At 35.6% G+C, this 18298-nt stretch overlaps 1 protein-coding gene across 2 annotated transcripts; it reads left to right on the top strand.

Annotated features, from left to right (window-relative positions):
- Positions 1-6361: 6361 nt before the first annotated feature.
- Positions 6362-16562, top strand: pnck (pregnancy up-regulated nonubiquitous CaM kinase). Of its 2 annotated transcripts, XM_051904300.1 has the most exons (12): positions 6362-6656; positions 7108-7203; positions 7471-7602; positions 7774-7848; positions 8855-8993; positions 9194-9317; positions 9636-9711; positions 9819-9931; positions 11179-11257; positions 13180-13267; positions 13834-13924; positions 14906-16562. In XM_051904300.1, exons 2-12 carry the CDS (start codon positions 7130-7132, stop codon positions 14914-14916), a joined length of 1002 nt encoding a protein of 333 aa, XP_051760260.1. In that variant the 5' UTR covers positions 6362-6656; positions 7108-7129; the 3' UTR covers positions 14917-16562. The 2 variants fall into 2 exon arrangements, with proteins under 2 accessions (XP_051760260.1, XP_051760261.1); XM_051904301.1 differs by lacking the exon at positions 7108-7203 and having other exon boundaries at positions 6375-6656.
- Positions 16563-18298: the final 1736 nt, after the last annotated feature.

Below are 18298 nucleotides of genomic sequence, written 5' to 3'. Positions count from 1 at the left end.
AGGCTCATGTGACACTGAAGACTGGAGTAATGATGCTGAAAATTTCACAATATTACTGTTTTTACCTTTCAAAAACATAAAAATCTAACTGACCCAAAACTTTTGAATTGTAGTGCATATGGATGATCTTGGAGGATTTCTCCGTATGACTAATTCTCACGACACGTCTGGGAAATCACATGTCACAACATGTCAGACCTGCCGGACAAACAAAAATAGTGCCAGTGTAGAAAGCTGACCACTCACATATTCACGTAGGCATTGAGACAATGCGGGTTAAAGTTAGTTAATGAGGATATCAAAACACACATATCACATCAGACATATTTACAACTAGTCAAGACTCATTTGCATAAAAGGGTCAAATCATTTTGCAATTGCAGTGCAGTGCCCACTTTATTAGCTGTAGTTCAATGTGTTACTTTATAAAAGTAAACAGTACTTAGGTCCTATTTAGGTCACAAGTTTAGTATACCACAGATAAGGACTGGCACAAAACTCAATACGACCATTCACAGCCATACCGTCATGCCCTGAAAAGCATAGAGGGTCATTTATTCTACAGCGCAAGATTGTTTACTAGCAAACTTTCACAGGAACAACTTTTCACTTCTCTTATAAGTTTCAATCTGATCTTTCCAGACATTTCTATAATTACATTTCCTGTAAACAGCATCTCCTGCCTTGAAATGGACTCAAAATATTGGTTTCAGTTTTGGCAGTGAATATTTTCTGTATCAATGATCAAGTGACAAACATCAGCACTACTAACTGGATTCACTAAAAATTTCAAAAAAAGTCACAAAAAGTATCAAAGGAGGGATCAGTCATTTCTGGAGACCAATAGAAACACGTTTGAACTTTCTGTTCATCAAAGACTCCTGAAAAAAAGGTTACCACAAGAATATTAAGCAGCACAACTGTTTTCAACATTGATGATACTATAATCAATAATAATACTAACCATGGTTGACATCACCCTCACAAAAGTGGAGAAGATGGAGAGAATGATAAGCTCTTATGTGAGGAAATGGTTAGGTGTTCCACTATGCTTGAGTAGCATTATTTTGTATGGACACAGAATTCTCAAGTTGCCCATCTCAAGTCTGGTAGAGGAGTTCAAACGCACTAAAGTAAGGCTAGAAGAGTCCTGAGATAGATCAATACAGACTGCAGGACCACATCTAACATCAGGATGGAAATGGACTCAGAATGAAGCTGTACAACAGGCAAAATCAGCACTCCAGCATGCCGACATTGTGGGACATGTACGACAGGGAAGCGGAGGTTTGGGTCTGTGTCAGGGCAGACCCCAGTGGAAAAAGGCTACACCTTCAGAGCGGCGAAAACTGGTAATCCTGGACGTCCGGCATCAGGAGGAGGCAGCAAGGCATGCTAAAGCAGTCACTTAAGCTCAGCAGGGACAGTGGACAAACTTGAAGAGAACAGAGAAGAGGAATTAGCTGGAGGGAATTGTGGGAGATGGAGGCAAATAGAATCAGCTTCATGCTCAGGGCAACCTACTGTTTTGGAAATTGATATTGATATTGCTATTTACCTGTTTCAATATTGTTATTAGCTTGCTTTTAAGTTAAGGCCATATATGCTTGAATGCTTGAATGATTATGAAATGAAGTAACTACAGTACTTCCTTTGTTTGTTATAAGATAAGATGACAAAGCAACAGTTGTGAAAGTTAGGTTTCTGAATTTGGTGTTTGTAACTAACCACAAAGGTTAGCAATAAGGGTGAAGAGAGGAGGTGAGCCAGACGAAGGCTTCAGTGAAGAAGAGGAAGAGTGCTAGAAGAAGACAAGAAGAGGAAGAGGAAGGACATCCGGCTTAGTAAGCAAGAGATACAGAGACTGATATGCCTACAACAGGACGATCGGATCATACAAGGCAAAAAGTAGTATAAAACTCTGAGGAGTAAAAGGCCTCCTCAGATGCTGCCTGCATTAAGCGTAGAAGGATACCTGATACCCTAACGAGGGGCGCTTAACAGCATCTCCAATATTGCTGGATAAAGCTAGGTTATAGAGCTTTTTAGCTTAAGCTGATTTAAGTTTGATTTTGCATTAACTGCTTTGTATTGTAACCAATAAAAGAGATATTTTATTGTTACGATTTCCTTCCGTGAGACTTTACTTATAACTACAAACTGAGCCTCGATAAAGAACAACCACAAGGTAGTCTTCTTCGTCATTCCTGAAGGACTTCAACCTGCGGGCGGGTGAGTATCTTATGGTTTAGACTAGATTTGACTGTCCTTACCCTACCTGAATAATCCTAGGGTTAAAAGGTGTACTGTAAATGGTCACACCGACTAACACTACGATGTCCTGCTTTTACCCAATAACCTCCAGCAGTGGTTGGAGGAAGATCCATCATGTCCTTTATGTTCATCTCCTGCTTCTCTCAGACACATCCTTACCGGTTGCAAGGTAAGCCTGTCTCAGGAGAGGTACACATGAAGACAAAACTATGTGTTAAAATGCTTGGCCACAGCGATTGAGACCAAAAAAATAGCCACCAATGCCCTGCCCTTCAGAACAGCAAGCACAACTCTGGCAGTGCCATTCATTCGGGAAGGGCAGAAGGTACAGGGAAGGCTTCCTTTATCGACCAGGGCTGTACATCTCAAAGGAGCCCAATACTGGAAAATATTGGCTGATATGGGCAAATATCTCATAGTCCTGCCCGAAATTGTCAGTACAAACCAAAGGCCAGACCTGGTTAAAAACTAAGCTCAGAATCGTGATACATAGGAAAATACCAGAATCGCTCCAGATACTTTGTATTGCGAATCGAGAATGTATTGTCACAGCCCTAGTTTCCATCATGCGAGACAACTGATGCTGACTGACACATTCAGCTGACTGACATCTCATCCCTGTATGTTGCATTGCATTAAATGATTTTATAGACTAAATAAAATGTATACAAACCTTTATTTTACCATTGTAATGCACCAATTTGGTGGCGCTGCAATCTGCTCTCTCCTGACAAGGATGCAAAAAGCCCACGTTCTGTGTAACCCATTAGCTGGGTTGTTGCCTCAGAGGGCAGGTGAGGAAGGGGTGCATTGTTTCAACTGTCAGTGAGATTGACCAGCATCTAGTGTAACCCAGCGGCTGGGTAATACAAAAACTACCCAACCATGGAAAAAAATAATGCAACAAAATGACCCAACAGGCTCAACCCAGCATTTGGGTAGAAAAAAAACAACCCAGCATGTTTTAGAGTGTAGGGTGGGCCTGCCTTCGCAGAGGGTGTTTTGTGTTTAAAAGAACGAAAAACCTGATGGCGCGAAGGTACACCACTGATGATGTGTCTCAGCCTACATGCACTGATGACCTCTGGCATCTAGTGGTTGCCGCATTTCAGCATTAGTGCAGTGCAAAACACCCTTAAGTCTAAGTTTAAAAGGGACAATAACCATCTTGTCCTATGTGTTCAACTAATAGTGATTATAAACACAGCAAGCCAAATAAATAATATAAATAATATAAACCAATAAAATCCAAATGAACAAAATAGTCAGTGTGAAACTGAAAAATGTTACTTAGATAAAACTGTTTCTTTTTTTGAAGCTAAATCTGAGAAAATTAAGCAGGTTCTTGAGAACATGTTTTATTACATTCATACACAGCATTATCATCACTGTCATAATATTCATAAAACATATTTGTATGGTGATCATGAACATCTTGTTTAGTACACCACACAAGATTAAAGGCATGGACTCTGGACATAATGTTCAGTTCTAAGGTTCAATAGCTTCAACACAGTGAGACTTACAAGAATTATGACACAACAAGCATCACCAACTAATGATCCAAGCATGTGTCGTATTAAGGGGGGGGGGGGGGGGGGGGGGCATAAAATGGGAAACAGGATTTTCTATCCCGCCTGGAAAACAACACTGTGTTCTACAGCGGTACACAACAGCACGCCATTCATAACAGAGATCAATTGTATGTAGAAATCTTAAAGGTACAGCACCAAAATAGCCTGTTTAATACTAATGACCAGACAGAGGGTAGAAAATGTTCTACCCAAAATAAATTATGGCTGTACTTGGCCATTATGTTAAGACAGTGTCTTAAGATCTATGACACACTAGAAGTTAGTCAAGAGGCATTCAGTCTTACTTCTCAGTACCAAATTAGGCCAATCTATGTTTTTATGTAACTGATTTTAACTGAAGTTATGAACAGTATTAAAGACATTTTTTTTGTCTAACTTGTAAGTCTAGTCTTAGCAGTTTATGCAACATTGGACTAACATTGTAAGAGGATTTCAGGCAAATTTTTTTGGTTTCTTGCACCAAATGCAGTCATAATTTTTTGCTGCATAATTGAAGCATATGAATCCTCCTCTACTATACACACACACACACACACACACACACACATATATATATATATATATATATATGAGATCTGTATTTTTTTTATGTTTTCAAATGAAGTTTCATCTGCTCACCAAGGCTGCAGCAGTTATTTAATTAAAAATACAGTAAAAACAGTAATATTGTGAAATATTATTACAATTTAAAATAACTGTTTTCTGTTTGAATATATTTTACAAAGTAATTTATTCCTGTGATCAAAGCTGAATTTTCAGCATCATTACTCCAGTCTTCAGTGTCACATGATCCTTCAGAAATCATTCTAATATGCTGATCTGCTGCTCAAGAACCATTTATTGTGTACAATTGTACAAAATATTTGTGTACAATATATTTTTTTCTGGATTCTTTGATGAATAGAAAATTCAAAAGAACAGCATTTATTTGAAATATAATCTTTTGTAATATTATAAATGTCTTTACTGTCACTTTTGATCGATTTAATGCATCCTTGCTGAATAAAAGTATTAATTTCTTTAATTTCTTTTCAAAAAAATAAAAATAAAAATTCTTACTGACCCCAAACTTTTGAACGGTAGTGTATAATGTTACAAAAGCTTTGTATTTCAGATAAATGCTGTTCTTTTGAACTTTCTGTTGATCAAGGAATCCTGAAAAAAAGTACACAACTGTTTTCAACATTTATAATAAGAAGAAATGTTTCTTGAGCAGCAAATCATCATATTAGAATGATTTCTGAAGGATCATGTGACACTGAAGACTGGAGTAATGATGCTGAAATTCAGCTTTGATCACAGGAATAAATTACTTTGTAAAATATATTCAAATAGAAAACAGTTATTTTAAATTGTAATAATATTTCACAATATTACTGTTTTTACTGTTATATATACAAATATATATATATATATTCACACTACCGTTCAAAAGTTTGGGATCGGTAAGATTTTTAATGTTTTTAAAAGAAGTCTGCTCACCAAGGCTGCATTTATTTAATTAAAAATACAGTTGTAGAGGATTCATATTGTAGAGGATGCATATGCTTCGATATGAGTCCAATCCATGCCATGTTCCTTTCCTTCATGTTCCACTCCCCACATCTTCACTCTCTTTGTTAAAATAAAATAAAATAAAATAAAAACTATATAGAGACATTTATTATTTTCTCTAGACAACTTTTATTTTCTTTAATAGTGGTATGGGCCTTTATTATGGAATTAAAGTTAATCAAGGCTTCCCTCTAGTGGTCATTCTCTATTACAACATATGTGGTAGTGGAATATAAGAAATACAATTACTTTGCTGCAATGTTAATCAACAAGAGCTGCCTATGGCAAGACTTTTACAATGGTTTGCATCTTAAAAGGAAAAATCCTACAGTTCATCACTATAATTATTCATCACATCAATTTGCTTAAGATTTTTATTAATATTGTCTAATAATGCATGCCATATTCTTTCTGAACATCATTTGTTGTTTGGTAAAGGCCTGGTATGATGTCTCAGTATGTAATGTATGACTAATGTCTAGTCACTTTTCACCTATTTATCTTTAATACCTTGTTAGAAAGCAGATATTAAGGCCACAGCACACAGCAGGTGAGAAAGTAACCGTCATTTAGTGTTTATGAGTGAGTGTGTGTACAGTGTTCACAGGACAGACGGGTGGAATGATAATACTCGAGTGGAAAATCCCTGTGCCCATACAAGGAGAGCTGCGAGTGCTCAGGATCTGTGTGAGCATTACTGAAAACAGCCTCAATAATGTAAACAGAGACAGAGGCTTCTGGCGATCTCAAGGCATTTGAAAACAAACTGTAGCGCTTTCAGTTCAGCAAAGCCTGACTGTAATGATGAAGAATGCTTATTTAATGTGCAGCTGAGCTGATGGTATCAGGTATCTCCTGGAGACAATGTTCATTTGTCCTTATTGTACATTCAAGCATTACATTTGAGGAAGTCTGAACCAGACTTAAGGGGCCTGTTGTAGTTTGACCAACCCTCTCTCTCTCTCTCTCTCTCTCTCTCTCTCCATGACTTTTTAACTTCTTCTTTCTCTTGGTCCTCTTTTACCACTTTCTCTTTTTGCTTTCTGTGCCTACTCTCCTGTTGTCCTTCATCTCTTTTCAAAATCAACTTCTCTTCTATAAAGCATGTGGGCGTTCAAGGTCATCAGTGTAAAATGAATGTGATTTTCGATTAAAGAGCAGAGAGGCTGTTGGGAATTTGGTGACGTGAACAGAAACTGTTGCCTTCCAGATTTTCACAGCAGCAATCAGCAGGTAATTGAGCTTTTGCTTGGATCTCTTTTCTTTAGGGGTATTTGGGGGAGAATATCACTGATTATTGATCTAATTTCAATGAAAAATATTCCTTTATTTGTAGATATGTCAGGAGCAACTGAACTGAATTGCACTAGTTATCTGCATGTCAAAAGTGAGGCGTTTTTAGTAGAAAATATGAAGTTAATAGCACCTTTTTATTCCAAGGAACATTAAGGAGTGCGTTCAAAACTGTTTTCCCATCAAATCTCATTGCTAGTCATTGAAATCTGCAAAAGGAATCAGAATTTGGCATTTGCATGTATTGAAAAGCATATTCTTCTGTGCTTGTTGCTGTAGAGGGCATGAAAATGTGTTGCTTCAGGCTTAAAAAATTAGCGTGCTGATGGTTTTCAGTAATAATTTGCATGCACATATTAGTGATGTGTGTGTTTGTGTATATAATATGCAGCTCACGCTTATCCTGCGTTACGATGCCTCTATTGAAAGATCTTCAGAAAAAAGATGACATCAATGCTGTTTATGAGCTGAAAGAAAAACTGGGAGAGTGAGTTTTCCTTCCTTACGGACTAATATATTCAATATTTAAGAGTATTCTGAACACGTAATGACTTCAGAATAGATATTCACATTTTGGTTTATCAAACAGATTTAAAGACTTGTCGACTAGAACCAGAAAATATTATTAAGAAGACTCAGGAGACTCCTATTTTTCACAATGTGCCCATGGCACTCAAACTCATCATTAACCATTAATTGAGAACAAAACTCATTACAGCTGAACTATAAGTGTTATAAATGTATAATGTCTCAGGGGCTCGTTTTCTGAGGTTCGAGTGGCTCAGCACAGATGCACCCAGAAGCTAGTGGCTGTCAAGTGCATCCGCAAGAGAGCGCTAAAGGGGAAAGAATCCATGCTGGAGAATGAGATTGCAGTATTACGCAGGTCAGTGATTTGACAAAATGCTCTGGATTGATTGATTATATTGCTTGTGTTTATGAAGGGTTGTTTACATTATCGTGGTTATTATTAAAACACAGCTGCATTTTACTAAAGTCTTTTCTCATTTGATAACAAAATGCATATTTCTTATATGTCCCTGTGATTTCTTTACAGAATAAACCATGAAAATATTGTGTCGTTGGAGGAAACCTTTGAGACTCCTACTAAACTGTATTTGGTAATGACACTGTGAGTGGACCAAAGTGTGAAAAATGAAAATATTGTAGTTAAAAATTAATTTATCCTAATGTTTTGTGTTTTATAAGGATTAGACAAACAGACAGAATGATAGAACGAATGAACAAACGATAGATAGCTCGATGGATATATAAAACAATAAAAAGATAGAATGAACAGAAAGAAATATTGATAGAAAGACAGACAGACAGACAGATAAAATGACCAAACGATAGACCGTACAACAGACAGACCAATAGATAGAATGATAGATAGATAGATAGATAGATAGACAGACAGACAGACAGATAGACAGACAGATAGATAGACAGACAGATAGATAGATAAATAGATAGATAGATAGATAGATAGATAGATAGATAGATATAGATAGACAGACAGATAGACAGACAGACAGACAGACAGATAGATAGACAGACAGACAGATAGATAGATAGACAGATAGGCAGACAGATAGGCAGACAGACAGAAAGACAGACAGACAGACAGATAGACAGACAGACAGACAGACAGACAGACAGACAGATAGATAGATAGATAGATAGATAGATAGATAGATAGATCGATAGACAGACAGATAGATAGATAGATAGATAGATAGATAGATAGATAGATAGATAGATAGATAGATAGACAGACAGATAGATAGACAGACAGACAGATAGATAGCTAGATAGATAGGTTGATACAACAATAGAAAGTGAACAGATAGACAGACAGACAGACAGACAGACAGATAGATAGATAGATAGATAGATAGATAGATAGATAGATAGATAGACAGACAGACAGACAGATAGATAGACAGACAGACAGATAGATAGCTAGATAGATAGGTTGATACAACAATAGAAAGTGAACAGATAGACAGACAGACAGACAGACAGATAGATAGATAGATAGATAGACAGACAGACAGACAGACAGACAGATAGATAGATAGATAGACAGACAGACAGATGTAATGAGTCAGTGCTGATGACAGTGTCTCATGCAGGTTGACAGGAGGAGAACTACTGGACAGGATTCTGGAGAGAGGCAGTTACACAGAGAAAGATGCCAGTCGGGTCATATATCAGGTGCTGCAGGCGGTGAAGTATCTACACCAGCTGGGTGTTGTTCATCGGGATCTTAAGGTACCTGAGAACAAAATCTAACACTTTAGTATCTGTTTTTAACATTTTTAGTTTCGGAGAACTCATGATGGGGGTCTTTTTAGGTGATTTTTTGAGAGCATTGGTTTGTTCAAAATAGTTTTAATTCCAGCTTTTCACTGTGGGTGCTTTGCATGCAGATAAGTGGATATTACAATCATAATAAGATCTCTCTCCATTAGCCAGAGAATTTATTGTATGAGACTCCATTAGAAGACTCCAAAATTGTCATCAGTGACTTTGGTCTGTCTAAAATGGAGGAGCAGGGGACTCTCTCCACAGCCTGTGGGACACCTGCCTATGTTGGTAAGAGAGACAGTTTATGATCATGATTATGAACTAATATAACGTGCTGTGACATACAGAATCAAGTCTGGTCTGACAGAAAATAATATGTACTAGTGCTTAAAAACCCCAAAAACCAAATACACTGATCTGAACCTAATGTGACACCAAGAACTTTCTTTAATTTCCAAAGAAACATAGCAACTGAAGAACCCTATATAGCCAAAGATGGTGTCTTTCTGAACCTAAACTGCTGAGAAAAACCACTAAAAAACATTTAGTGTAGTCTTTGCCCCTGACTGTAACGTATGAGTACTGATGTTCACAATATGTTTGTAGCTCCTGAACTTCTACAGCAGAAAACATACGGTAAAGAGGTGGATCTCTGGGCCATCGGGGTGATTACGTTCATTCTGTGAGTGATGGATTAATATTATTCACTCTACACGAATAAACTGTGTTTGATAAACAGAGCAGTACAGAACTGAGAGTCTGTATCAGCAGTTCTTTATTTTCTGGCAGACTCTGTGGCTATCCTCCATTCTACGATGACAACGACACTCAGCTCTACAAGCTGATCATAAAGGCTGAATATGAATTTGATTCACCGTACTGGGATGACATCTCTCACTCTGGTATGACCACGACAATATCTAATATCGACTATAACAGTGATGCCATAGAAGAACCATTTTTGGTTCCCTAAAGAACCTTTCAGTGAACAGTTCTTAAAAGAACCTTTTTTCCACTTTAAAGAACCTTTTGTGTAATGTAAAGATTCCATGGATGTTAAAGGTTCTTTACGGAACCATCAATGCCAATAAAGAACCTTTATGAATGTACTGTACAGTATAAATGACCAAATCACATTCATAGCCTCCTCAGTCCAAATGCCCGTATACTGGAAAAATCCATTTAATACTTTCTTGGTCTGTGCCAAAAGTATTTTTAGGTGAAATTATTTGAGTCAGAAGTATTTTTTTTTTTTATAATGCATATTTACATTTCTCATTATTTAACGCTACTTTTGTGGTAAAAACTAATGACATTTATTTTTCTTCATACAAAAATGTAGTGAAATTTTGGGCTGAGGAGAATATGTAATAAATGTACAAAATGTGCCCCGAAAAATATTTGAACACTCGCTGTAAAAAATTATTTTCATGATTTGTTCACAACAATTTTTCTTTTGTCAAATCAACTTAGATAATTAATGTGGTTAAGATAACATAATATTTTGAGTTTCTGTTGATTAAACCAATCACATTCATTGTATTAACTCAAATTTTTAATTTCAATGAACTCAAAATTTTAAGGCAACCAGGTAACTTACTTTTTTAAGTTAAACCAACAATTCTTTTTACAGTGCTTAAAAGTCAGATACAAAATACAGCAAGTGCTCAATTTACTTAATTTTCTTAGTTTTATTTATTTATTTAAATCCTAACAAACTTGTTTTTGTGAAATGATGTGCTTGAAAAGCACATTTTTATTTAAAGGAAATGCCTCTTAGATTGATTTTTTGTTACATAATGCATTTGAATTATGCATATATTATACAGTTACATAATACATATACATTTTTAAATGTCTTAAAGGAATAGTTCACCCAAAAATCAAATCTCTGTCCTCATTTACTCAACATGTCATTCCATATAAATTATAACAAATGTTTTTGCTTTCTGCAATTGCTTAGGAAATAATTTCTGAGATGAAATAGAATTGAATCATTAATGCTTTCACAAACGGTTTTGAAAACTTCTCCCATTGTATTAATGCAGAATGTTTTATAATGCAGCCCTAAACATGCCAAATGTTGGCCACATTAACTGGTATTGATCTTCTTGTGTTCTCTGCCTCTTCCTGCCCACTAATGCTTCAGCAAAAGACTTCATAGTTCACCTACTGCAGAAGGATCCAGTGAAGAGGTTCAATTGTGACCAGGCCTTGCAGCATCCTTGGTGAGTCCATAAATAGCAGAAAAGAGGCGGACGGGGAGCTGAGGGGTTGATCATCAGTGAAAAGAAAGGCTGACCTTGAAGAACAGATGAAGAGTTGGGTCACATCTGTGCAGCGGCGTGGGAGGGTGTGCGCAAACAGGAAGAGGATTATGAAATGTAGAATAAACAGATGTCTCTTCACCTGCAGATCACTCTGAGATTGTATAAGATCTTTAAGAAGTACAAAACAATTATGATTTTTATTGCGGAAATGAAATGGAACAGAGAACTCAAAGAAGGAATGCATTCAGAGAAATACGTATAATTGAGGCACTGGATTATTGTGGTACTTGATAACATACATTATAGTTTCCCAGAAGAAAATTTCAATTGCTCAGATCTTACTTACTGTAGATAAAATGAGTCCTTTGAGTTTCCAATTATGCTTTATTTTCTGACCATCATCTTTGTCTGAGATGTTTCTCCTAAAGTTCCCTAGGAGACCTAAAAAATAGACAAAAACACGACAACATTTTTGAGTTCCTATTGAGATCTCTGAGTTTATTTGCAGACTTTCGTATCTTGACAAACTGAGTAAACTCAAACTTGAGATCACTATTGAGATCTCTTCTGAGCTCTTGAGGAGACACGTGAGATTACTTAAGTTTTTTTTTTTTTTTTTTTTTTTTCCCAAAAGAAAAATCTGAGAAACTAGACTTAACAGTGCCCGTTTGCTCTGCTTTTAATTTTAATTTTGCAGTCTAGGAGAAACAATTGACCCTTCGCCAGGAGTTTGATTGACAGTCGATCTAACCAATCATAACGCCGAATCCACCATTTTGTTCGACAAAGCAGTCAGGGGAGTTAGTAGATTAACGTAGGTGGACTTGAACTTGAAAAATGGTGTGTACTGACGTCTTTCCGCGATTGAAACAATATTCCTTATGATGTTCATTCATGTTTATTTGATTCTATAAATTAACTAGTAGGAAGAGATGATCGGTTCACGAGCCGCTTGAACTGAGGGCGCTGCAGCGATCTGTCACGACACATTAAAGAGCCACAAAATGGTATTTATTGTTTAAATGTTTTTAAAAATTACAAAATTTGAGACTTTGTTTCATATCAAAAGTAACCTGCTCTGTCTTGTCTGTCGACGTGTTGTCAGTATCCTCTTTGCTCCGTGATGTATTTTCACTGCGTGAGAACATGATGTGTGGCGAGAAATCAGCATGGCTTGTCGGACATAGCAACAGTAATTAAAGGGGGCAGGTCTTTGCAAATTGAGATATAAAGAGATCTCATTTCAGATTTCTTCTCCCATGGATATTTAGAAGTGATACTTTGCATGATGTGAGTCGTATGTGTTCTAGTGAACATTACCCTTCAAACGTTTGGGGACGGTAAGATTTTTTAAAATGTTTTTAAAGCAGTCTCTTATGCGCACCAAGGCTGCATTTGTTTGATCAAAACCACAGTAACAACAGTAATATTGTGAAATATTATTACAATTTGAAATAACTGTTTTATTTTAATATATTTTAAAAAGTAATTTATTTCTGACACAAAGCTGAATTTTCAGCATCATTACTCCAGTCTTCAGTGTCACATGATCCTTCAGAAATCATTCTAATATGCTGATTTGCTGCTCAAGAAACATTTCTTCTTATTAGCAACATTGAAAACACTTGTGCTGCGTAATATTTTTGTGGAAACCATGATACTTTCTTTCAGAATTCTTGGATGAATACAAAGTTCTAAAGAACAGCATTTATTTGAAATAGCAATCTTTTGTAAATGTCTTTACTGTCCCTTTTGATCAATTTAATGCATCCATGCTGAATAAAAATATTAATTTCTTTCACAAAAAACAAACAAACAAACAAACAAAAAACAGTAGTGTACATGTTTAATTTTGAATGAATATAGTTTTGTCATGGCAGGATATCAGGGGGTGCGGCTCTGGACAAGAACATCCATGGCTCAGTGTCAGCGCAGATTCAGAAAAACTTTGCCAAGAGTCACTGGAAGGTAAGAGTGATTTAACAAACCTGAGCCAACTTTAAAGTCACCATGAAATCAAAATCAACAATTCTTGTTTCGCACAAAACATTAACATGACGGCACATGCTAGTCGATGAGTTGAATCAACTCCACAGCAACTACATAAATTTATCGACTAACCATTCAGAAATGTCCAGTTGCATTCTAAAAGTATAAAACCTTACCTGAAGTATAAAACAGCTCTATATGACTTGTGTCAGTAACCTCTGTGGCTGAAACAAAACTTTGCATTTGTAAATGTATGGCTAGAGTTACTTTAGCGGCATATGGAGGCTTTGTTATTATTTGAGGCCAGTCGTTGTTGCTCTACTTCTGATAGTCTGCCCTGCCATGCAATTACGGCTTGTACCTTTAAAATGGCAAATGCTGTAATTGCTGTAACTATCAGGCTTTTAGTTTTAGTGCAATAAATGCCTCTAAACATTCAACGGACTCTTCTGCTCTTATGTGTAGTGTAGGTTCACCGTTTGCCATTTAAAGATATTTTATACCACTGGATTCTGCAGCGTTATCACTGGTGTCTTGTGTTCCAGAGAGCCTTTAATGCCACTATCATCGTGCATCATTTAACGAAGAAAACACAGTCCGGGGAAGACGGTGAAGGGAATCACTCCACAAGTACAGGTGAGGAGACGTCACATGACTGTGATTACCTGCATATGATATTCAGGACAATAGCACCAATATGATATTGCTTTTATACAACACGTCACAAGAAAATAACAGAGTAACTAATATTTCTTACTACATTTGAATAGTTTGAATATATTTTTCCTCCACTGCTTTGGCCAAACAGATAGATGACAAGAACAAACTTGCGTTATCATTAGACCAAAACATAAGGTGAAAAATGTTTTGTATAAACAAAACATTTTAATAGCTGAAAACAGTTTATGAGTCAGTGGTTTATATTCCATTTTGATTTAAGAAATTGCTGCAATTTTATACAATGTCAAAGTCCCTTTAAGACAAGTCATTTCACTCGGTGGCCATCTTTGAAACGCCTCTCGGGCATGCAAGTGCAGCTCCTATCTCTTTGAATGGGGAAACATAAAAATCTCTAAAGCTGTTCACTAAGCTTTCGATTAAATTTCATATTTGAAATCACCAATGAAATCTGACAACAACTGTCTCATAAATTTTGTAATCGCTAAACGCTTGAATCATGACAAAAAACTGTATTTTTCAGTCTGGATCAAACTAATGCACATGCGCAGTCCTAAGCATGCATCTCTATAGGAAGCGCGCGTCTGACTGTTTCTATAGGAACCAGAGCTTATAACGGCCACTGCAGTGATGCGATGACTTTACCAATCGGTGATTGGCTCTTATTTAGAGGGCGGGACTTATTGCGCAATATTGCACATTGCACTTTCTCCCATTCAAAACAATACCAGTGATGCGTCTTGTGTTATTCTGTAGTCTTTGACAATGTTGACATGAATTTTAATGGATTGAAATGTTTAATCCATGCAGATGTCTCATAATTTCTGCTAAAATGAATTTGAATTTGATTCTAAAATATGCTTTAGTTCAATCTGATGTTCTTTCATATTTTCTTTTTCCTCAGAGTCATTGAATTATTTATTTTCACTTTTTCTGTAGGTACCATCTGACAATCCACTGGCAGTAAACCGAGGCTCTGTTAAAAGAAAAGTTCAACAATTATGAAAACTGGGTCATTCACTCTCATGTTGTTCCAAACCCCTATGACTTGATTTCATTCCTAGAACACAAAAGGAGAGGGTATGAACAATGAAAGATGTAGTGAACAGGTACTGTGAACATCCAAAAAGGAAAAAAAAACATCATAAAAGAAATTCACATGACTGCGTTTGCATATTCAAATTTAGCACGTGTTGATTGGTTATGGGACAAGTGAGAACCAATAGTGTTTAGCATCATTGACAATAAACTTGTGTCTTCATGCGCATCAGTATTGCCAAGTCTGCGGTTTTTCCGCGGAATTGGGCTACTTTTACACTGATGCCACGGGTTGTTTTTCATATTCGTGGGTTGAAGTGGCCCTAAATAGTATGATATTTAGCCCCTGGAATGCAAATTTTACCAGGGGAACCCTGCCAAAACGCAGATTTTACCACCGAAACGCGATTGGGCTAGTTTTGAGTAGCAGTTGGGTTTTGTTGTGAAAACCTGGCAACACTGATGTGCATTTTCAATTATATGCAAATGAGAATGAATGTTTGAGAGTGGGACAGATTTTTAAGGAATAACAATTTAAAGTCAGAATGACGTGGAAATACATCTATTTTGTAAGATCAGATTGTGAACAATTCATCCATGCATACGTTGCATTTTTTTTTCGCCTAATTTTATTCCCAAAATCTCTTGATCTTGTGGTGAAATGACAGACTTTCTGGTAACGTATACCAGGCTTCTCCAATCTTTTATTCTACTTTTATGTAGATTAAAATAACTCATTTTATGCTATACTTTTTTGTGAGACTGACAAAACTAAAAAAAAAAAAAAATACAAGTTACTTGAAATAAAATAAATATTAGCTAAATATATATAAAAATAATAAATAAAAATTAATAAAAACTAAGATATTTTTTTAAAACAAAACTATTAAAAATGGCAAAACCACAACAAAATTATTAAAACTGTAACTGAAAACAAAACAGAAAAATAAAATCTAATTCAAAATATTTAAAATAAAACTTATTGTATATCAATGAAATAACACTGATTGATTGACAGTCCCTATCATTGTATGCTTGTTTCATAAGTGAAAGAGCATTTTGCTAATCCTCTTCTTTTGTGAAAAAAAAATCACACAGGTTTGGAACAACATAAACATGAAATAATTTAGATTTTAAGGTCTGACCGCAGTGGTCACTGTGTTTGGCAGGACTGACTGGTGAAACACACACCTGTGCTTTAAATGCGCCGCTGTCAGTAAGCCTTCTGTCAGAGCTACTGCTGCTACACTTCAGTGGGCTGCTACTGTAAAAATACCCTCAGTGGAGAACAGCTCCTTCACAACTCATGTTTTCATAAGTGTTCTACTCCCCGTCTACTTGTATTTGACGCATAACAGCATGCTGCTATTTGACAGAACGCAACATTTAGCCATGTAGTACTGTCTGTCAGCTGTAAGTAGTCTCTTGATGTATCAGTGCGTTACAAGAACAAATATGGCATACAATATGATATTACAATGGATAAATGAAGTAAATAGTAATTGTTGTCTTGTATCTCTGCTCTCATTACACTGTGGAATAAACAACCTGATCTGCCTGTTGTGTTGTGAATCTGTCACAGGGATGATATACAGAGAAAAGGACAGAGCCAAAAGAAAAGATTTAAATTTTGAACGCTTGCCATCAATTGCCATTCCCTTTGTAAGCAATCTTACAAAAGCACACAGCCCATAAATTAAGAAGAACAACAGAGTATCTGCACCACTGACTGTAATGATAGGCTGATCAGACAGATACGCTGCCCCCTCTAATTCATGGAAAGAGTCCTACATGCACGGACCAGCCGTCAGCATAATGAAATCTGTCCCAAACTGATAATTCAATCAGTTCTGTTTAAAAAAAAAAAAAAAAAACACGATGAGGCAAGCTACATGAGCTCATGATCTGAAAGTGGGATGATTGTGATTTTGGATGAAAGAAAACAACAAATACAACTTTCTTTTGCTAAAAGGGCTAAATTTATGGAAAAAAGCAGTTTGAGCCAAGTCTCTTTGTTCCATATAGATTTCTGTAAGAAACACATCAAGTTTAAGTTATTCACTAATATCCTCTGTTCATATTTAAATATAAATTAATTTAAATTAAATTAAATTAAATTAATTATATATATATATACATAATATATACAGCCAGACACCTTCAACATTCATTAATATAGTTTATTCACTATAGTTTAAAAAAATGGTAATAAAATATGAGAAGATCTCAGAGTTAAACTGTGTCAGAAAAAAATAATCTTAATTATGTCAGATAACACTTAAACAAAACATGGTCAGGTCAAAGTGTATGAATAATTTTTGGTTCCAAATTTTTAGCAATTTTACTGGTAGTCCACTGTATGAAGAATTTTTGGGTATAATATGTCACAGTTTACTTTATTTTGCTATCCTCGCTTACATAAATGAACTATAGTGTCCTGCACCCACTAGTAAAAATATATCAAAAATATAAAAAATGTCTGAATAATTTTTGGTTTGACTGTATATTGTTACAAAAGATTTTTTATTTTAAATAAATGCTGTTCTTTTTAAATTTTTTATTCATCAAATAATCCTGAAAAAAAGTATCACAGGTTATAAAAAAAAGTAAATAAATAAAATTATTATTAATCAGCATATTTCTAAAGCATCATGTGACACTGAAGACTGGAGTAATGATGATGAAAATTCAGCTTTGCATCACAGAAATAAATTATATTTTAAAGTATTTAAAAAATAGAAAACCATAATTTTAAATTGTAATAATATTTCACAATATTACTGTTTTTTTCTGTATTTTTGATCAAATAAATGCAGCCTCGAAAACTATATCCATCTATATCTATATCCATCCATCCATCCACCCATCAATCCATCCATCCATCCATCCATTAACCCATCCACCCATCAATTCATCCATGCATCCATTAACCCATCCCTCTCTCCATCCACCCATCAATCCATCCATCCATCCATCTCTCTCTCTCTCTGTCTATCTGTTTTGTTATATTTGAACAAGCAGTTACACTTTAATCCAGTAGGGGGCACTTTAGGTCTCCTTTTAACAGTGATGTAAGACATTTCCAAACATCAGTAATTGCACCTTTTTAAATGATCATTATTTCATGTATAATCATTATTATTGTGTATTTGAATAAGTAACCTAATTATTTAAACTAGGTACTTGATTTCTTGATAAACCCTTTGTTGCCATTTTAAATAACAATGACTATTTCTTTTTCCATAAAAAATAACTTAATGTAATGTTTTGCTAAAATCTAAATTCATTTCTGCA

The sequence above is a fragment of the Ctenopharyngodon idella genome, chromosome 8 (assembly GCF_019924925.1).
Source record: "Ctenopharyngodon idella isolate HZGC_01 chromosome 8, HZGC01, whole genome shotgun sequence".
Classification (NCBI taxonomy): Eukaryota; Metazoa; Chordata; class Actinopteri; order Cypriniformes; family Xenocyprididae; genus Ctenopharyngodon; species Ctenopharyngodon idella.
This window is presented reverse-complemented; position numbering and strand designations above follow the sequence as displayed.